General features: G+C 45.0%; 1 protein-coding gene across 4 annotated transcripts in view; it reads right to left on the bottom strand.

Moving 5' to 3' along the window:
* Positions 1 to 540: 540 nt before the first annotated feature.
* Positions 541 to 22,362, bottom strand: part of LOC116230366 (ubiquitin carboxyl-terminal hydrolase 35) — a 28,424-nt gene continuing 6,602 nt past the window's right edge. For all 4 annotated transcript variants that reach the window (XM_090134122.1, XM_090134125.1, XM_090134123.1 and 1 more), the window contains 10 exons: positions 19,351 to 20,044; positions 18,194 to 18,329; positions 13,508 to 13,637; positions 11,902 to 12,003; positions 8,155 to 8,313; positions 7,250 to 7,443; positions 7,037 to 7,130; positions 5,917 to 6,023; positions 4,178 to 5,399; positions 541 to 3,357 (listed from right to left, as the gene is read on the bottom strand). In XM_090134122.1, coding sequence (XP_089990248.1) covers positions 3,187 to 3,357; positions 4,178 to 5,399; positions 5,917 to 6,023; positions 7,037 to 7,130; positions 7,250 to 7,443; positions 8,155 to 8,313; positions 11,902 to 12,003; positions 13,508 to 13,637; positions 18,194 to 18,329; positions 19,351 to 20,032 — 2,997 coding nt within the window. In that variant the 5' untranslated portion in view covers positions 20,033 to 20,044 and the 3' untranslated portion in view covers positions 541 to 3,186. The remainder of the gene's footprint in view (positions 3,358 to 4,177; positions 5,400 to 5,916; positions 6,024 to 7,036; positions 7,131 to 7,249; positions 7,444 to 8,154; positions 8,314 to 11,901; positions 12,004 to 13,507; positions 13,638 to 18,193; positions 18,330 to 19,350; positions 20,045 to 22,362) is intronic.

Consider the following 22,362-nt stretch of genomic DNA (forward strand, 5'->3'; position numbering starts at 1 on the left):
CTGATACAGGATTCTGGAATACTGCCCAGCAGATTTTTTAGTTCACCAATCCTTTCATTTAGCAGCTATGTCAAGGACCTAAAGACCCCTCACTGAAGAATGATTTGGGGATGAAACAAAGCATTCTGACAGCACTTAGGGACCTGATATTTGTGGCTATAGCTGCAAATATTTTGTTTTGTAGAGAGAGCTAACCTTGGTAGTTCATTCTGTTTTACAAGCAGGTGTTCCACTTGGGCTCTGTATCACGCACTGGCCACATGGATGTGGTGTACAAATGGAAAAAACCCTGCAGACCCTGAGAAGAACAAAAGCAGGAGAGAATCTGTGATGGGTGAGAGAGGAAAAGTGCACTTTGAAGCAGGGGATGCCCTGCTGGCACTGCCTGTCGCATCCGCCGCTGGCGTGTTCCTCCTCTCTCCTTTTGGCAGTCTGCAGTTTCTCAAGGATCAATAGGTAGTAATGCACTGCCTGAGGGAGTTCCTGCTTCTCGCTTATGGGACTGTCTAAAATGGATGCCTGTCTGTTTGTTTTTGTGTGTGTGTGACTGAGTGTGAATACGTTGACTAAAACTCATAGACCTCTGTGCTGCCCTGAATGCATGGTTTGCTTGCCTCTCTGCTCCTGCGACATCCTGTCTCTCGGATCCAAATGTATCCCGAAACAATACTGCTCAAGCTTTAGCCACACTCACCAAGTTAGGGTATTAGCCAGCTAAGGAAAGTAGTGTCCCTTGTGATACTCTAGCACATGAATATTGATTCTATCTGACATGCAATTTCATCAAGTTGTGCGACCATTGATTTCCTGTTAGCCCAAAGGCATAGTTGTGAGCACACTGAAAGTATGTGTTGTACGAATTTCAGTGATCATTCAAAATCAATATATCAGAGTACACGAACGTTGAAGATTTTTTCTAACCAGTTATAGATTAACACAGAAGGGAACCCTCAGGGATATTTTTCCAGGATGCAGAAACTTAGGCTGTAAGCCAAACGTGTTTGTTCTTTTTAATGGGTTTAACAGTATTTCTTATCATGATGCCATGTTTCTCTCGTCTCTTTCCTTATGTTTAGAGTTTTGTCAATCAAGGCCTTGATTGAGTTATTATGATTATGTTATTAATACGATTAGTGTTACTATGTTATATCAATAGTTTGCTAATAAAAAAGTGGGAATTGTGGGAATATGAAAAGGTCTATTTAGAGCATCAGCTGTGAAGCAAAATAAGCAATGCTGATACAATGGCCAGGTACAGGACCTTGCACTTGGCCTTGCTGAGCTCCACGAGGTTGGCATGGACCCACCTCTCAAGCCTGTCCAGCTCCCTTTGGAGAGCATCCCTTTCCTCTAGCGTGTCAGCTACACCACTCGGCGTGGTGTTGTCTGCAAACTTGCTGAGGGTGCACTCCGCCCCACTGCCCACGTTGTCTACAAAGATGTTAAACAGTGATGGTCCCAGCACCAATTCCTGAGGAACACCACTCATCACCGGTCTCCACATGGACTTTGAGCAGCTGACTGCTACTCTCTGAGTGGGGCCATCCAGCCAACTCCTTATCCAGTGAGCGGTCCGTCCATCAGATCCATTTTTCTCCAACTTGGTGACCATGATGTCACGCAGGACAGTGTCAAATGCTTTGCAAAAGTCCAGGTAGGTGACATCAGCTGCTTTTCTTTTGTCTTTTATTTTATCTGTAACTGCATCATGAAAGGCCACCAAGTTTGTCAGACAGGAGTTGCCTGGGATGAATCCATTCGTACTCCATGTGATTTTCCTGAGCATGCAAGGTTGAGTGCTCCTCTCTCATCAGTCTCTCCCGTCCTTTTGTCCCCATCAACCCAACACAAATGAGTACTGTTGTAAGACCCTAAGCCTCTATACTGAATTGATTTCCTTTATTTATATGTAGGGATGAAAATAAAAGAATATATGAGTATACACCAAGAGATTCGATCCTTTGCTTGCATCTCCCATAGCTATGCCTGTGTTTTGTCTTCTCCTCCGCAGCAATACAGTGTTCCCCCTGGCACCCCACAGTCAAGATTAGGCCCCGCACACAGCACTGAAGGCACACGCTTCTGCCACTTGAGCTCAAGCAACTTTTACTAGAAACACAAGTACGAAGCAGGTTGGGACAGTGGGCGGGGGGCGTTGTGGGCTGGAGCCACGATCCTACAGACACAATTGCCCAGGGCTTGCGTTGGCTCCTGCCACCAAAATCAGCTCCTGTTCTGTGACTGATTATGTAGAAAGCTCTGCTTTACATAGTCTGCACCTATATAGGACGCATAAAGTGCATCTGGTTGGGTTACTTTCCTAGCAAATCAGTATTTTAAGAAATAGCTGGTGGGTTTAGGGGTCTTAGCTCAGGGCATCCTAAAAGAAAGCCCAGCTGTCTAGTCTGGCAGATCTGACCAGAAACCAGGAAATACCAGAGTAACCAAGTCCTAAAGACATATCTGGACAAACAGCTGGGTCTGCCGTGTACACTCACAGCATCCAGAGGTCACCAGTGACACAAGGGCCCAATGGAGCCCCAAGGAACCAACCAGAGCTGCTCAGTCTCTTGCAGCTGGGGGTAGTTTATAACCCTCAGCATCGTCCAGGTCAACCTGCTGCCGCTCAGTGCCGCCAAGCAAGCCTGCAGGCACACCACCTTGGAATACTGGCATTGCAGTTTTGGCTGCTGGGCCTTATTCAGCCTTTTCCCACCGTTAGATGCGCCTCAAAGTGGGCTGGCAAAAGCACATTAAAATAAAACAACCCAGGAAAGGTCCCCCGGAACTCAGTGCCACAGGAAGGACTGCAGATGGGATGCGTGGGAGCACTCTCCATTCCCAGGGCATTGCTGGGTCCATCCTCACCCCTATCCCCATTCCCTCCCCAGGATGGTGGCAGCAGGCAAGACAGTGCTACGCTGAAGCAGAAGGGCACTTCTCCAAGCTGTCGGTGGACGCTTGTCTCTCAGGTGCTTAACTGCAGGGGTTAATTTAAGGCGTTAAGTGCATAGAAAGCAGTAGAAACCTCCAGGTGCCAATAACAGTCTCCAAATCAGCCCCTGAGTCTTTTTCCATTGCATTGTTCCCCAAATTCTCTCCTGAGTTCCTTGTTGTCACTGAGGTGAGAAAGAGGAGCCTCCAGCTTCGGGTCAGCCCCATGGACTGTCTGCTAGATACCGGTTGCTAGAAGACAAGTCCATGAAAAGAGCCAGATCCACTTCCACCCCCCCCAGGACTGCATCCTCCGGATGAGCTGTCATCGTCCTTGTCCCTCTCAAAGTCTCTCCACCACAGAGGGGATTTTGGCAAGGTGGAAATGTAGGCAGCTCTGTTCCTCGCCTCTTTTTCCTGCTCCTGTAGGAGAAATGACCAAATATATTGCTGTTATTTGCATGGAAATGACCGTTGGGAATTGCTCCCTCCTTCCCTGTGCTGTCCCACGCGCCCCTGGGAATTTTCCCCAAACTAATCTGGGGTTGCTATGGCACGTACTCATCTCTAGAACTTGACTGGAGAGATGCATCTAAGTGTCGCATCTCTCTAGCCACGTGGGTGATCCAAAGCCACCCCCTGACAGCCAGGGCAGTTCAGACCTCTCAGGTCAGACCAGGAGGAGGGCAGGAGGTGTTCCAGGCACACAGCAGGAATTTCCACGGTGCAGCAGGGCAGAGAATGACCATGGAGGAGCATCAGAGACAAAGCGTTATCGACAGACCACAGCCCCCACTCCATGTTCCCCTGCTCTGCTGGGAGGGGAGAAGGTAGAAGAGGGTGGATGGGGAGGAAGTGTTTTTAGTTTGCTTTTAGTTCTCATTATTCTACTCCTACTAACTGGCATCAAATCCTAACTGGTATCTTCCCTGAGTTGAGCTTGTTTTGCCCAGGATGGCAGACAGTGAGCCATCTCTCTATACTTAACTTGACCCACGTCCTCTTATTTTCCTTCTCCTGCTAAGGAGGGGGAGTGAGAGCAGGAGGGTGGGCACCTGACTGGCAGCCGTGGTCCACTCGCCACACCTGGACGCTTGGAGAAAAATGGAGGCCGAGCTGCCCAGGACAGACATCACTGAGTCATTCTCTTGTGCCTGGGGTTGGCTGCCTCTCTGATGCCATACATCAAGCTCAACACCCAATCTCAGTGGGAAAATGCAGTCTGTGTACACCTGGGATATACCTGCAAGTAGAGAATGTTGTCTTTGGAGATGGCTTCCATCAAGTCCTTATTGAGGGAGAGTTCGCTGTGCAGGTGGCTGGCTTCTGCCACAGCCTCATGAACTGGGGAGCTTGGCCTGCCCTCCCGCTGCCTGTAGAATAGCACATAGGCAGTGTCCTTGGGGAAGAAAGAAGTCACATTGCTGACTGATTCAAAGGAGGAGAAGGAAACCCTGGTGTCATTGAACAGATACCATGGGATTTCAAAGTCCAACTGCTTGTCTGAAGCCCGTTTTGGTGTCCCATCCCGGGGCGGTGCCTGGGGCCCGGTATCAGTGCACTCTCTGGAGTAGCAGTAGTAGTGGCCACTCTCAGAGGAGATGCCTGAATGCACCACCACGCTGCAGAGATCGTACACGGCGGGCACGAAGGTGCTGCCCAGGTCAGCCCTGTCCTTCCCATGCCAGCAAATGTCCTCAGTTTCCTCTGAGCTGACGAGGATGGGCAGTTTAAGCACCACAGGGATGGAGACATTGTCCAGGATCTTCCGCCTCTTCATGGTCTGCGGGTCGAAGGAGAACCGCAGCAGTGTGAGGATGAGGTAGTGCGGGCCCTCTGTCAGCTCTGCCACCTTCTCAGCATCCTGCAAGGAAGCACATTTCTCGCAGTGGTATTGATTCTCTGCTGTCAACCTCTCTGGGGACAGAAAATAGTTGATTAAATCTGGGACGGATCGGGAGTCCTTAGGAGCGCATGCCTGCTCCCCAAAAGCCAAATGAGGATCTTTGATTGTATCCACACCAACAGCACCATTGCTTAAGGGATGTGCTGATTCTCTGGGCTCCCGAAAACCCAGTGTTTCCACCGGCATGGGCTGGGCTGCGGGATCTCCAGGCACAGGGGGCTTCCTCCGGACCCAGGGAGACCCTGTTGGCTGGTTCAGATTTTTGTGGGACTCAATAAGCAGTGGGCTGATTTCTTCCACAGGTAAAACACAGGTGCTTCTTGGTCTCCGTACAGGCCTATCAGGAGGGGGGAAGGCCAACGACAGGTCTGTGAAGGCTTCTTCTCTAGAGGAGATGTTCAAACACTTCAAGCAACGAATCTTTGTCACCATTTTTCCCCCAAACATCTTCTCAATCAATGTCTTGTTGAAGGAATGACGCTCCCTGGCTTGAGACATCAAGCTGGATTCTGTCAGTTTCTGGTAGATCCTCTTTCCAGTTTTTTCTTCTTCATGTAATCTTTGGCAGAAGAAAAAAGATGGCAACATAGAGCAATAAAAGCTAAAGAATGAGTTTCTACGTGTATGGTATCTGCTCTCCTCTCGTCACAGTAAACGTGTGATAGATAACGGGTCTGTGCACACGGGTCTGATGCCAAGTGTGGTGTTGCAGAAAGCAGAGATGGTCAGTGTGCATTGACCCCACGTCCAGGGGCATCACCAGGACACTGGGGATTTGGGATTTTTAGGTGAAAGAAAGGCAAAACCAGCATTTTAAAGAGGAGGCTTGTCAGGCAAACACTTTTCCACTGAACTGGGTGCAATTTCAGAAATTTTCAAGCTGACTTCATTTCTTACCCCCAGCTGGGCACAAACAGTTCTACGAAGAAGCCCCAGACTGGTTTTCCCATTTTTACACCAAATCTCTCAGATCTCAGCCACTTGCACCTCTCCCATGGGAGTCAGCATTTCATATTACGCTATGTCTTGGGGCCTCATCATGTCTGAGCTCCAAAATTGGAGTGCTTGCCACATACCGATCTAGGAGGTACTTGAGATACTCCGAGCAGTCCTGCTGAGCACCAGGGGTAAACCAGGGTGGCCAGGAGGCAGAGAGGAAGCTCTCAGGTGAGATGGCAGGTCGCTGGAACCGAGAGGGAAAAACACATTTAATCCACTGGATCTCACTTCATATAGGAGAAGACTTGCTTCGTTTGCTGCATCCAGCACTGAAAGGATGAACGTCAGCCCTGCTGAACATCCTTTTGCTGGACTGTCATGAGGAGAAGAGCTTCTATGTGCTCACTTCTACCAACGCCTGTCACTCAGGTACTCATATGAACTATCCATGCATTTATTTCTTCATTCAATTTCAATATGGATCTGTAATGCTGTAGCACCACAATGTAATGAGCCAGGGTTGCCAGTCAAGTCTTGGGAAATGGAGAGGTACAGGTAAATGGATCCACAGCAAGTGAAAACTCAAAACTGTGTCTTTGAGGGACAGACGGGTGTTTTCACAAATGGACCTGGACATGACCCATCTGGAGGTCAAATTTCAGGCTGTGAGGAAAGCGCTCATAATTAATCTGTTTGTGGGTTAATTTGTTTTACTTTCCCTTGGATACAAAAGATTCATAACATCTGGAATCCAAAGGTTTGTTGCTCTTGTAGTTCTTGGTCTTTGGTTTTTTGGTCTGCCAAAGCCATTTTTAAGGCATTTTCTACTGATTGACTGCGGTTTGCAGTGAGGCAAGGGGACAAACATGTTACTCGAGTCTTCTTCCTTGCTGCACAGCAAGAAACAGAAAGTGCTGTTTTACACCAACAGGCTTTTCAGTTGGCCACGCATATGAACTATTACCAAATGGATTTCAATGTCAATTAGTTATTGTGTCCGTCAAAGCCAGGATGGACAGAGGCAGCTTGGTGTGAACACAGCTCACTTTCATGGATGACAGGAGCTGCAGACTCACTTTGCCTCCTCCACCCCCAAAATTAGCCTCTTTCCTGTCAACAAAATTTGTCCCGTTTCAAAAATGCACCCAGATCCACAACTCCTTATCAGCACATCGGAGCTGATGCAGGAAGCAACTTGGAGACGAGCCATTCCACGGCCGACAGGCCAAACAAATAACTAGAACATGAAAAAATTACCTGACTGTGCTCCAAAAATGCAAAGAGCCACTGGAGTTTTGTCATCAGGGGCTGGGAGATGCCCTCAGTTAAATTCAACACCGAATGCCGAAAGCTGCAAAAGACAACAAGAGATGCAAAACAAGAATGGAAAATCAGTGTGGAAAGCACGATGCCAGGGCAAAAAGCAGCCCTGGAGCAGTCCTAAGTGGGAACAAGGGAGCAACAACTCACTCCGAAGCCATGAAAAGAGACTGGATGACACTGTTCATGTAGCAAGTGTTTCCCAGGTTAATTAATCCAATCTTCCCTGTCTCTGATTTGGAGGCTAGGCGTGGGTAGAAGCAGGCCAGCTCATTCTTCTGGGAGGTCCAAGCATTTTGTCCCAAGAGATGTTTAATCCGGTCTTCGTTTGGAGCTGGAAGAGCCTTGGAAAGAGAGATCAGTGACACCAATTGTTATCTTTCTGATGGGCAAATGCAAAGCTTCTCTGCAGGAGGTGTTTGTGTTTGTAACACAGTTCATCCTCATGCTCTTCACATGAATGTGCTATTTAGCTACCGGTATTACTATTTTAGAGGCACTCAAGACTGAAACTACAGATAAAACCCACGATCATGACAAGGACTTCTGCACGCCCACCATAAGAGAAGTCTCTTCCCAAAATCCAGCCAACTAGCCTACATGGGGCTCAATCTCAGAACTGTAAACACTTTCTTCTGCCACAGTTTGAAGCATTGAGGTTAGGACATTTCTAACGGTAGAACAGCCCCTCTGCACTATGCTGAAAATTGAGATGTCATTTATAAGAGACATTTTAGCCAGCTCTGTTGTGACAGGAAAAGAAGAAATGGTTTCAACTAGAAGAGGGGGGATTTAGATTGGATTTAAGGAAAAAAGTTTTTAATTATAAAGGTAGTGAAGTACTAGAGTAGGTTGTCCAGAGAGGTGGTGGTGCCCCATCCCTAGAGACATGAAAGGTCAGGCTGGATGGGTCTGAGCACCTGATCGAGGTGTAGGTGCCCCTGTTCACTGCAGGGGAGTTGGACCAGATGGCATCTGAAAAGTCCCTTTCAACTCAAATGATTCTATGATTGCATATGAAGTAAAGAAGAACAGCCAAGAAGAAAATAGCTTACTTTTATAGCTTCCAACACTGGTTCATAGAGATCTGGATATCCTGAGAAGCGGAAGAACATGCAGTGGATGAGCTCAGCCAGCTGCTCCAGGGAGCTGGTGGCAGAGTTGGAGTCCTCCTTCTTCAGTGAGGTCACCAGCCTGGGGATGTGAGGGAGCAGCTGGAAAAGGAGAGTTCACTATCTCAAAAATGGTTCCAAGTAATTCACAAAGCTTTAACAGAATGACATTCATATCCAGGCAGAAAGGAAGTCAACAGAAGCTGACTTCAAACCGTGCCAGATTTCATCATTCACCCTATGAACTCAATAGCAAATCTTCCATCAAATTTAGCAGTGCAAATTCAGGGCTACCAGTCTTGAGGGGTTTCATAGTGTACAGCACCTGCAAGTTTGTGCTGTCATTTCAATTCTTTGTGAAGATCAATATCTGCTAAAACATACACTGGAAAGGATTGTTATACACTGAATACTGAGTTCAGGAATTCAGACCTACAGAACAAGTGAACTAATGTACAAAAAGTGCTATCTGGTACACTATATTTTATTCCATGCTGCATAAAATAAACTGGAATTGGTATCACAGAATCACAGAATCACCAAAGTTGGAAAAGACCTACAGATCATCCAGTCCAACCATCCACCAATCACCAATAGTACGCATTATGTATGAGTTGGATGGGTAGCAAAAGGCCCATAAAAAGCACATTTGTTATTTTGCATTCATCTAGAAAACTTAAACATGAGCAAACAGATCAAAAGAAGAATGATAAACTGCTCACAGGCACCCTCTGCTGACCCCAGAGCCACACAGAAAATTAAAACCAGGATTCCAGCGTAGCAGATTTACTGGAGTAACCCTGAAATTACACTGCATTTATCGTGTTTCTGTTGTGCTTAATTTTACTCCAGAACAGTTCTGGACTGAAGGCTCAGAATCCTCAGTCCCCTCATTTCTGTCCTACTGTAACAGTGGAACAAGTCCGAATCCTCCTCATGAAACTGAAGGTGTGTAAGTGCATGGGGCTGGATGATATCCTAGAATTCTGAAAGAAATGGCTAATGTGGTTGTCAAGCCATTCTCCATCATATTTCAAAAATCATGGCTGTCTGGTGAAGTTCCTGGTGACTCGAAAAATGGAAACATTACTCCCATTTTTAAGAAAGGGAGAAAGGAAGATCCGGGGAACTAAAAGCTGGTGAGCCTCACCTCTGTGCCTGGGAAGATCATGGAGCAGATCCTCCTAGAAGCTATGTTAAGGCACATACAAGATAAAGAAGTGATTCAAGACAGCCAGCATGGCTTCACCAAGGGCAGATATTGTCTGACCAATCTGGTGGCCTTCTATGAGGGAGTGACGGCTTCAGTGGATGGGGGAAGGGTGATGGATGTCATCTATCTGGACTTCTGCAAGGCCTTTGATATGGTCCCTCACCACATCCTTCTCTCTAAATTGGAAAGGTGTGGATTTGAAGGATGGACTGTTTGATGGATTAGGAATTGGCTGGCTGGTCACAGCCAAAGGGTTGTGATGAATGGTTCTGTCAGGGTGCAGGCTGCTCACAAGCAGTGTCCCTCGGGGGTCGGCCTTGGGACTGGTGCTTTTCAACATCTTCATCACTGACAGATGATGGCATCGAGTGCACCCTCAGAGAGTTTGTGGGTGACACCAAGCTGAGCAGTGCAGTTGATACACTGGAAGGAAGAGAAGCCATTCAGAGGGACCTGGACAGGCTGGAGAAGTGGGCCCTTATGAAAACCTAATGAGGTTCAGTAAGACCAAGTGCAGGGTGCTGCATTGGATCGGGGCAATTCCAGGTATTTATACAAAAGATCTCCTTGAGAGCAGCCCTGCGGAGAAGGACTTGGGATCCTGGTGGATGAGAAGCTGGACATGAGCCAGCAGTGTGAGCCTGCAGGCCAGAAGGCCAACTGTGTTATGGGCCGCATTAAAAAGGGGTGGCCAGCAGGGACAGGGAGGTGATTGTCCCCCTCTACTCGGCTCTTGTGAGGCCCCATCTGCAGTGCTGTGTCCAGGCCTGGGGCCCCCAGCAAAGGAAGGACATGGAGCTCTTGGAGCAGGTCCAGAGGAGGGCAATAAGATGATCAGAGGGCTGGAGCAGCTCTGCTATGAGGAAAGGTTGAGGGAACTGGGCTTGTTTAGCTTGGAGAAGAGAAGGCTCTGGGGAGACCTCATTGTGGCCTTCCTGTACTTGAAGGGAGCGTATAAACAGGAGGGGGAACGGCTGTTTGTGAGGGTGGATGGTGATAGGACAAGGGGGAATGGTTTTAAACTAAAACAGGGGAGGTTTAGGTTAGATATTAGGAGGAAGTTTTTCACGCAGAGGGTGGAGACACACTGGAACAGGTTGCCCAAGGAGGCTGTGGATGCCCCATCCCTGGAGGCATTCAAGGCCAGGCTGGATGTGGCTCTGGGCAGCCTGGTCTGCTGGTTGGCAACCCTGCACATAACAGGGGGTTGGAACTAGATGATCATTGTGGTCCCTTTCAACCCAGGCCATTCTGTGATTCCATGATTCTATGATTCTTGATCTTCCCCTTTTTTCTCTTCTGCTCTTCTTCCTCTCTTTTCTTTTTTTCTCCTCAAAATGTTGCAGATTTTAACTATTTCCTTTCCAATGGAAAAGTTTTGGAGAGGGCAATGAATGAAACCCAGTACCATTTTATGCACCAATATTTTGCCAAGCTGTGATTGGAACAATTCTCAAAACTTCCAAAGTGTCCCAGCGAACACTGAGATAAGAAGCATGACGAGTTTATGTCTTCTTGTTGGCTCTTTCATTTTGAATAGGGAAGAAAATCTGTGCTCACTGGGTCGCAGATAGAAACTTCAGGCCAAGAGTGACTGATGGCTTTTGGAGTCATTCAAATTTTGAATATTCAGCTGAAGATCATTCTGCTTTTAGAAACTGAGGGGTTTCTCAAGAAATTGGGCTCAATTAAAGTGTCTCCTGCTCAGAAACAAAAAACACCAGTTGATGATGTTGGCTAGTTCTGCCGTTTTCCAACTTTATCTGTTTTTCTTCTGAAACTTAGGTAAAAAGCCAAAAATAAGGGCTTTAATGTAAAAGTATAATATCAAGCATTATTAGCAGTAATTTTTCATTACTTTTTTTTAGCAGTTCAATCTCTGCAAGTATGCCTTTGTCCTCAGCCCTGCTTTTCAATTATAGCATTCCAGGGGCAATATTGGTGGGAATCAGAGCTGCGCCTTAGTTTCAACTGTAAATAAACACACACACACACACACACATATATATATATAAAGTATCATTGTGAAAATGAAAAGAGGAGATTAAAATGCTGCTAGAAGTGGTTACTGAGTATGTGGTTTGAGGGTTTTTTGTTGGTTGCTATTACTGTTACTGGAATTGGGTCTTGTTTGGGTTTTTTGTGCCCTTGAACAGTGGAGAATTCATGATTAGAAGTGTTCTGATCCTGTCTTCAAGTCTTAATACATTGATGGTGTGTGGTGCTTGGGAAGATGCCTCAGGACTTCAATAAATGGTGATGGGTTACACATATTGGTAGGATTTGCTTCTACAAATCAGCTCCATAGGGCCCAAAAAGCTGGTTGGGCTGCAGAAGACGGTGAAATATGCAGTATGCAGAAGAGTGGGAAATATTCACTATTCAACAGCATTATTCAACCTCTTAGGCTCCCCCCCAGCCACGCTGTCCTCTAACTTAGGGTAATGAGTTCATCCAAGGGTTGGATGCATCCTTACCAAGTGAAATGCTTCATGGGAATGCTGGAAGCTCAAGAGCATGTACTGTAGGACAGACAAAGCCCCCTCTCTCACAATGGGGTACAGCAGCTTGGAGAAGACCTGGTGGGGAGAGAAAAGCAAATGAGAAGGCAAGATGGCATCACAACACGTATTTGAAGGGCCTATCAGGAAATGGAGGCCCTGGGCATCTACTACATATACTGGTGTGTTCCTATACTTATCTGGATATCAAAACATGCAGTCTGCAGCTAGGCCTCCAGAGACATCTCTTGTCCAGAGATGTATGGCCTTGAAGCACCATAAAAACACCATGTGGCTTGTCCTCACTCTTTCAGGCCTGCACAGTGAGGCACAGGGCTTTGGGCTGTTGTAACATACCTTCACTCCTCTTGATAGAAGAGGTCTCGCAAGAACAGAGAGCAACTAGATTTTCTACTATGAGCTTCTTCTGTTTATTGTTATATTTGAAATCTTACCACCAACCTTCCAAGGCAAAGGGATAGAAAGCAAAGGTCTTTCAGAGTCTTTCAGTGCTTTCAAAGGCTAAGTAATGACATTTGTCCCAATCTACACAAAATAACAGTGCCCTCTACTGTTTTCAGACCCTTCTTCTGAGATTCTCCAACAATCACACAGCATTTTAAGTGCTGTCCTTTTCCTATGCTTTAACAATGAAAGGAAAGATAAAGAGAAGTTGAAGAAATTCAGTGACCCTCTCACTGCTTGATGCACAAGAGGGATCACAGGTGCAAATTCAGTTACTAATAATGTTTTGGTACAGACAATTATGGTATTGTTAACTTCATGGTGACTTCCACTGGAGAGACTCAGTCAAGCCTTATGACCATCTTACAAAGGAAGGAACTGTGGGACCATAAATTGGAGAATATTTTTGAAGTGGCCACCAATTTGATCACATCAGACAGTAGCAAGTACTCATTGCCAAAGCAGAGGTTGGCAATGGGAGTGAAGCTTTGTCTGTACTTCTAAATTAAATAAGGCCAGGACACAGGCTTTAAAATTGCCCTGTAACTGTATGGATTGTTAACCCTACCAGATGGTGTGTATTTTGGCCAAGCCAACCAGCACGGACCTAGGCACATTTGAGGGAGAGTGTTTTACATTCCTAAGGATGGGTTGTACAAGACCTCCATGTTTGATTGGCTTTAAAGTCTTTGGTTTGTTATATTTCATAACTTTTAAGATATCAGTGCCTCTGCAAGCCAAGCTCTAAATGACATTGGATTGGGCTTTCAGTTGCTGCAGGACCCAAAATCCTTATGCAACACACTCAATCAAGAACCAGCTTGACTCCCAGTACCCAGCTCCCTTTATTAGGAGTTACATTAAATGGCTAAAATGGGCATTACTGGAGAACATCATTCCAAGATGCAAAACTGGTAGTAGCCCACTGCCCCATACACAGTAATACAGCACACACAGTGTGCAGTGGGCACGATGGTTCCTGCAAAACTCCTTGGTATAGCACAATCTTTCCTATACATCTGAAGTTGTATCTCACCCTCATTCAACTGAAGGGCAAGAAGATATCCCAGGTGCAAGAAATTTGTGTTTTGCAGTCATATTTAAGATGCCCACTGACCTTTTCAATTTTTGAAAGAGTAACTTCAATCAAGATGCTGAACTTTTTCACTGCAGCCAAACCCTTCAGCAGAGCAATGATCCACTTGTCTATGTTCTTTCCCAGGGGCCATGACACCCAGTCGATCATCCTGAAATGAAAGTCAAACTCTTGAAGCAAATGTAATGCATATATTGTGAAAGTTAAACTCCACTTTGGGTTAAATTTTCTCCAAGTTCCTACCAGTCAATGGGATGGCCAAGTAAGAGATAGGGTGCACATGTGGCATTTAGAGAGCAGACTTTCAACTCTTCAGGGGACTGCTTGGCAGGATGACATGTAAGAAAGCCCTGGAGGGAAGAGGGGCCCAAGAAAGCTGGCTGATATTCAAAGACCATCCCATCCAAGCCCAGAAGGCAGTGCATCCCAAGAAAAAGGAAGGCAGACAAGAATCCCAGGAGATCTCCGTGGATCAACAAGGAGCTCCTGGACTTAGTGAAGCGCAAAAAGAAAGTCTATAGGGAGTGGAAGCATGGACAGGTTACCAGACCTGGGAGGACTACAAAGTCCAAGCAGCCAGGGATCAGGTTAGGAAAGCTAAGAGACAGAATTAAATCTAGCCAGGGACATAAAGGGGAACAAGAAGAAATTCTATAGATATATCAGTGATAAAAAGAAGGTAAGGGAGGATGTGGGCCCTCTTCAGAAGGAAACTGGAAACCTGGTCATGAGGGATACAGAGAAGGATTTTTTAATACATCTTTCACAGGAGTCCCTAGAAGGTCAGTCTTCTTTTTTCAAGAACCGTAATGCAAATTTAAAGAGTTGGTACTGTTAGATAGCAAATGGGATCTGGATCTTTATCTTCCCTGTACAGGAAACATTCATTCCCCAAATCACATTAAAGAAAGAAAATAGCCTCATAGAAATCAGGTACTACTAAATAGAATAGTTAATCAATTCCTACTACAGCCACTCAGCCAACAAGATGTCAAATTTCTGCAATACTTTATAGAAGAGCCACTTGTAAAAAAAATGGTATCACTGAGTGACGATAGGTTGTTTAAGTATTTATTTAAACATCTTTTAAAATCACGTTTGAATTAAATGCTAAGCAGAACCTCAAGGTAATCAAGGCTTGGGAGCTTCAAAGGTCAAACTTTGCTAATCATTTTCATTCCAGTACCTTTTGTTTGAAGATATCAGTCCATCTTTCTTACCCAATCAGCCTCTTTTGTTTACAAGTCTGCATCTTGTGCAATAATACATAAAGGCAACTGTGGATAAATAACCAACCAAGGCAAAGAGCAAGAATAAATCAAGTCTATAAAAAAATGGGGAAAAAAAGAAATGCTAGCCAATAAATAAAGCTTGAAGAGCAGAATACGTTGGGAGATTGAGAAATAACAAAAATCAAGCCAAGCTGGATCATAAAACAAATACCAGAAAAACTTCTGCAGACAGTTGCATCAGACTAGACTAAGGATAGATTATGCAGACGCTGTGCATGGGGGATGTGATGTTGATTGAAGATAACACATGGCCTTTATATGCAACTTGCAAAATAAATGCATCCTCTTGTTTTCAGCAAGATGAAGGAACTGGTCAGCAACAAGGAGGAGGCAGAGAAGAGAAAAGAAAAAGGAGTAATGGAAACGGGAGCAATGAGAGCTGATATGAAAGAGAAACATGAAGAGCTCATACACTACCAAGAGGAGCTGGATGTTTATCAAGTAAAATTCAACTCTGGTGGTTTTAATGACTCTGTTAACACTGGAGTAATGCTTTGTGTGGGAAGAACAGGAAGAGAGTTCCAGTAATTAAGACAAGCAGTGAGGGAATGACTGGGAAGAAGGGCCACAGGGGTTTACTCAGGTGGCAAAAGTAAGGTTTTCCAGGATATCTAATTTTCTAATCAAAGGATTCAAGCTCATATCTGACTGTATCTGCGGGGATACAGAACAAGCAGTGTACTTCACGACCTAAAGGTGTTGGTACAAACATCCTGAATGTGGTGGTGAAACTTGTGATGATGCAAAGCTAGGAGGCATCATCAACACAGGAGGATCAAAGCATCACAAGGAAGACACCAAGGATTAGAGATGCAGAACAAGGATGAAATGCTTTCATTCAAAACAAAGGCAAGGCACGTAGGAAGGAAATAACAAGAAATGGCTGCTTATTGAAGAAGAGAAGTCAGATAGATATTTGATGATCTCTTGAGCCAGGGAGAACCTCACCAGGAACATGGTGCACAAAATTCAACATCCATATCCAAGACCAATGACCTGAAGTGGGAACAGGTGTTGAAAAAGCCTGTTGATCTGGTCAAGAAAATGAAGAACCTCTCCTGAGAGAAAAGCTTGAAGTAATATGGCTCATTCAACATAGCCATTGGAAAGCAGAGAGAGGATGGGGCAGCTCTCTGAGCATACACTGAACAAATTAACACCAGGGAAGGAAAAGAGACACTGCAGCTATTTATGCTGGCATAAAATCAAAAGAGCTACAAGAATACCAGAAATAAATATAAGCTGCCTATTAGAAGAGAAATCTAAACCATTAAAGCAATCAAATGGTGGAACAGCTATGAAAGAAAGCAGTGGGAGCAAAAACCCTTCTTGCTTTGAAGATTATGGTTGAGCACTCATGAAAGGGATGTAATATTAATACCTATAAAGCAGGAAGATGGATTCAGGGATCTAAGGGCCTTCCTTTATCTATCTCTTTTCACACCGGCATAAAATAACCTTGTCCACTATAAGCTATTTTTTACCAACATTAATGGCCAAATTACAATCCTTCCTCATCAGCAGCCAGTGGGAACAAATAGCTTTTTAAATTCACATCACACTTTCCACGTTGCAAGATTCACAAACATTTTATGAACCAGGGCCTTAATTTTCCAAAGGAGCCACTGACATGGCATGCTCAGCTTTTAAATTCAAATTCTGATTTCTAGAGATAGCAAGTGCTTGTGTCTCTTTGTGATGATAGAAGCTCCATGCAGCTGAAGTTGGGCCCTTCGAAATACATGTGCCATAAGGGTAAAAAAAAAAAAAGAAAAATACAAGCAAAGATACAAATCAGTACTTCTGAAGTCATGGAGACATATTAATAGACTCTACCTGAGCTATGACAAAGGTTACTAAGAGATTGTGATGTGCATCTACACCAGCAGATGCCAGGCTTGCTTTTTTTTTTAACCACTATTTGCTCTCTAAATGCCTGGATAGATCAAAAGCTCCATCCCATGTCCAGTCCATTCCCCTGCCATGAACTCCCAAATCCAATATTTGGAAGAAAAAACTGCTTCACGTGTGTCTGCTCTCCCAGGAATCCTGACCAAAAAGACCCTATCAACCTGTACATTTTTCTCTATTTTTCTATTTATGCAGCATGCACTCATCCAAAGGCCAACTGTGGTGCAGTTTTCTGGGGCATCTGCTGGCTGTAAACACGCCACCAAAACTTCTGCATTCCTCCTAAGTGATCTTAATTACATTGTGCATACTCTGCTTACAGATCTTGGCTGAGTAATCGTTTACTCATCCTTCGGCATGACAAAGAATTTTTTAAGGAATGATGCAATTGATTTTGCAAGCACTATATTTAGACACTAGTGCTCTTAGAGATTTATTGCCTGGAGCTCACAGTAGCATCTGGGAACCAGATCCCAGAAGGAGAAAAAGATGGAGAAGATTGAGAATTGAACCGGTAACTAACATTTGTCCTGGCTGGCTTTGGATCCTGTGAAAACCATGCAAGTCAGAGATCCCATTCTTTCTGCATCAAGTTCCCATTGGGAATAATGTGGACTTGTGTCATGAAACCTACTTGAGAGGGAACGATCCTAGTAGGAACAGTGAGAAAAACATATTTCCACCTCCCCTGGGCTAAGTGCATGTCAACATCACCCACTTAAGTGGAGACCTCTTGTGGTGGAAAGCATGGGTTGGAGATGCTCCTAGCCAAACGTGGAACAATGTACTGGGATGAAGCAAAGCTGTAGGATTTGGACAAAGGTGTGCAAGGAATATCAGGGCCCTGCTTCTGTGAGGACCAAGTCCAGTATGACAAGTGATATTTCACCCACTGCCTCTTCATCATGCCTTGATGTCACCATCAACTCTTCTTGCACAGAGGATAAAAATCGCACAGCACCAAGATGCAGGCCAGCAGCACTGCACCCATCTGATGGAGGTCAAGGTATGCTCATTGAGACAGTTGAACTTTAAAAAATTTCTGCAGGTCTTTTAGCTGTGGCTAACAATTTAGGGCAATGTCCCTCCAAAGGGATACAGGGGCCAACAAAAAATTATTAAAAGGACACTTTGTGAAGAAAAAGCCCTTAATATCCTCTGGAGGAAAAAAACCAGTTGTGTTCAAAGTATCTCATGCTAGGTATCCCATAACACTACTTATTTCTACGAAAAAAAGAAACCAAATCAAACCAGATATCATTGTCATCATCATCATCATCATTATCATCATCAGTAATCTTAATTCTAGTTCTCCAAGCCCTCAGGGCTGGAAGGAAGGAAGGATCCTGGATTCCCCTTTTCTCTACACCTTGCAAGACAACACCAGCCAAAATGGTTTTTGCTACAATCTGGGAATAAAACTATGCATAGGAACTCAATGCAGCTTTGGGACAGTTTTTTTCTCCAGATTGAGAATGACGTTCATTAATGCAGTTTAGCCTACCTGCCAATGGCCATCATCATTTGCACATCAGTGATGCTGTCATCATTGGTTAGGTTTCTTATGACACCATCCATGAGCTCCAGAGGGACAAATTGGACCACGCTGGCTAAGGCATTGGATGGCACCTCCTGCTCCTCTGCAAGACATGGATGAGTGCCAGTAATGAAGATGTTAGTCACCAGAGAAACCAGGCACATGAGGTCATTTCTCAGCTGCAAAAGCCAATTCGTTCCCACCTTCATAAATGGAACTGACATAAACCAGCCATGAGGAGTCCATGCTCAGCAGCACTAGGACAACTCCCCAAGTCCCAGTGTAGCACAGAATGAGGTTGGGTGGCAGCCAATGAACTGTTGCATGATGTCATACACAGCCCAAAGGGAGCCAGGAACCATAGACACAAGAACATTATTCCTAAAACACAAAAATTCCCTCTGGGTGCTTTCTTTATACTAATTACTGCAATTATTGCAATGAGATGTGACTGCGGGTTTGCCTGCCTGGAGCACATTCCAAAAGATGAGGTTTCCATGGAGGGAACACTGGAATGCCCTTCTCCTCAAGGGCTTAGAAATAGTGGGTCCGGGTGCTCACTTACATGCAAAGAGTCTGATCTTTCAAGGCACTGGTATCTTCAAAAACCTTCTGAGCCCTTGTGCAATAATCTAAAGGTGTCAGAAGCTTATCTCCCACCTTCAGACATAACTACCTTCCAGAAAGATTCCTGGGCTTCCCACCTCTAGATTGCAGAGAAATAAGTCCTTAACTTCGCTCTTACTTTCTTCTAACAAGCAGGCTGAGAGATCCCATTGAGTCAGCTACTGGAGAGATATATTTCTGAAAGCTTCTGGGTCCCACTCTAGCCTTCTGTAAAGATTCTTTCCATTAAACCCAGTTGATGCTGAAAAATGCCAAGCACTCAAATTTTGCAACATGGTATTTCAAACCAGGTAACAACTTCTGTGTGGTTTCAGGAGATATTTATTTCTCATCCTAAGGCTTTGAGTAACAGTTAGATGCACTAAACTATTTCAGTTGTGGTTGAGTTTCTGGGGGCGGATCGTAAGATCATGATCAAGCAAGACTAATTAAAGTATTTTGCTCCTTATCAAAGCCAATATCTACATTTTGCACCCTCATTTTTTTCTTATTATTACCTGTTGAAGAAATGATAGTGAACAGCTCCTTCAGCGAGGGCAGGATGGCCGAGGTCTGAGTCCTCCAGATCCTCTGCAGCAGACCGCTCACCTTGTTCACCTGCTCCAAAAACTCCATGATGTCATCTTCCCCCTCAGAGACGCACTGAAACTGCCCAATGCACCGTATCAGCTGCTGACAAAACAGGACCTGGTGTTTGCCTGTGGGGATGCATTGAGGATGTTGCGTTAAGAGTTTGCTGATCTTTGCACATTGCTTGGGGCTGGGCCTCTCACAGACTTTCCGGAGCACCTCGATCCTCAGTAAGCTGAAAATGCTGTTTGCTGATGGACTTTCCAAGACAAACTGCAGTCCTAATTGGATATAATCAAGTACATAATGGCTTCTCTTCCCCAAAGGCCCATAGCCTTCCTGGAGGAGACTCAGTAGAAAGCGGACATTGAAGAACTCCTCAAATTCCTCTGGGTGGTAGTGGCCATAGACCTCCAAAACCTCTTTCCCAATCTCTCTTTTATATTTTGTGTCCCCCACAAGATAAAGCTTGGTGCACAGCTCCAGCATGGACCAGCATTGCTCACTGTCCATGGGCTGCTTTGATGCCTCAATGACGCGCCTCACAAGCCCTTGTTTCACATTGTTGGGGTATGAGGACATCACCACAGCTTCCAGTATCTTATCCATCTTTGTTTCCAGCTGAAAGAAAAGAACAGAGCAGCAGGTTAGGTCAGGCAAGGTCTATTGAGCTTTCAAGGCCAAGTCTGCAAGAAAAGTCAAAGAAACAGAGCTTGGGAGTTGTCTGGAATGCTAGAAAGGTGATAATCCTTGTGATTTTTTTGTGGTGGTTTTGTAAAAAATTTCCTTTTTGGTGATGGTTGATTGAGATCAAAGCTGCAAAACTGGAACAAACGCACAAAAACAGAACTTCTTCAGATTTGTCACATACTTGACCACAGTTGTCTTGTAAATCTCTTATAACCTTCCACTTGACCCCTTCTCCTCGAGGGGTACAGCAGCTGAAGACAGTGTCCCAAGGCTCAAAAAATCCAATTCCCTCAAGAAACAGGCTGCCACAGACTTGTAAGAGGGGCTGAATTTGGGATCAGGAAGCAAACAGTGGAGTCAAAGTCTTCAACTGATGTTTGCTGGCACAGGTGCCTTCCAGAGGCAATGATGTTCCCAGTGATTGTTTTCACAGTCGGGGGAGAAAAACCCTGGGAAGGAGAGGCACACAGTAGAAGGAATGTACATTTGACATTTACACTGTGCTGTTATCCACCCCAGCTCAGAGCAGAGGGAGAGCTGCAGTCCTGGCTGTCCTCCAGGAACTTTCCACATTTGTATGCAGGTCCAAAGCAACGAAGAGAAACTGCAGAGTCAGGCAAAGCTTCCCATTCGTCACAGCCTGGACTCAACAGCAATAAAGTATTAGAGAGTACAGAAAAAGCCCCCAAGGCTTTCCTTGGAACAGTTCAGAACATTTACAGCCAAGGTATTGGATGCACTGCTGCACAAGAAACTCTGTTACAGATGATAAAATCAGATAGACAGAATTTCCTAAATCATATTACAGGAAAAAACAGCAGGTCACCCCTGGTGCTATATATGCTGCCCAAATACACTGTGAGACTGTTCCTTCCTGCATATAGCCTGAAACCATACATAGGAGAGGAAAAAGGGAAGCGTGTTTCATCTCCATTACCTAATGAGGGATCAAGGCAGCAACAGTCCATCCATACTCATCTGCCTGAGTGCAAGGAAAGTCTTTTTTCTGTTTCTCAGCTTCCCAGTCTGCAAAACTAGGACAATACTCAGTGCTTTTCTAGTGTAGTCCTTCCAATGACTGGCTGAATTTTCATGGACATTACAAAGCATTTGAAGCTCCTCAAGTGGGTAGCATTATATTAATCAAAAGTACATATGCAGACAGCATATACCTGCAGCCTAATCTAGTGACTGGGAACTCTGTCTGAAGCAGGGGGTTGGAACTTGATCATCTTTAAGGTCTCTTTACATCCCAAGCCATTCCATGATTCTATGATTCTATACCTCAACTTTGATTTTCACAGATGAAAAGCAGAAGAAACCTCAGTGGACGCAATACAAGGATCAACCCATCCCTGGAACAAGCTGTGTCTGAGCCAGAAATTGTCTTCTCCTCTGATAGGCATCTTCGTGCTGGTGGGGAAGAAACTAGGCCAGATCCAAACTTGTAGCTTCCAGAAATGGAGGGACACAGTTGTCTTGTCTGTAGCTCACTGATCAACAAATATCACAGTGGTCACCAGCTGTAACACTGCCAAACTTCTCCCAAATTTTTAGTGTGAAGAGTCTGCTTCCAGCAACATTTTTAGAGGAAGCTGCAGCTCTGGGCTGGTGCCCGGAGGAAATATGAGGATGGGTCACCCCAACCTTGATGCCTGGTGGCATCCAGGTGTGGTCTGATGTAGTGTGGAGAGCACAAGACTGAAATAGGGCTCTGCCCATAGTCAAGACACATGAACAAGTGGAGAAGTCTAACAGTTATAAATGAAGACTATCTTCCTCACTAAGAAAGATTGTAGTGGCTCATACTGACTTTAGGAGCTCGTACTTACACACAGAGGACCATTTAAATTGACCTTGTGATGGTCCATGGTCTCTGTAGCAACACAGATTTCACAACACAAGGTTGTGAACTGCCCTGAAGTAACCAGATGTGGTTAAACAATCCCACATTTCTATTGTGTATCAGGATGCACCAAGCTGGACATGGGCCAGATAATGCCAGGACAGAAGATGCCAGCCAGGCAGCCCTTAAAAAGGTGATATTTACAATGCATGTTGCAATCTTAAAACTGTATTAAAACAACACTCAGGATGCATTGTGATATATAATAAGAAACACTACAGTTTTCAAACTACATTAAGAGAGCATTCAAGTGGCAAATGTTGGGAATTAGGATGGCTAATTCAGACCCACCGCCTCTGCAGATGCTATCAGAGATAATAGTTAAAGGATCTTGTACTGACTT

This window comes from Phasianus colchicus, chromosome 1 (assembly GCF_987193195.1).
Source record: "Phasianus colchicus chromosome 1, bPhaCol1.hap1.1, whole genome shotgun sequence".
In the NCBI taxonomy this organism is placed as follows: domain Eukaryota; kingdom Metazoa; phylum Chordata; class Aves; order Galliformes; family Phasianidae; genus Phasianus; species Phasianus colchicus.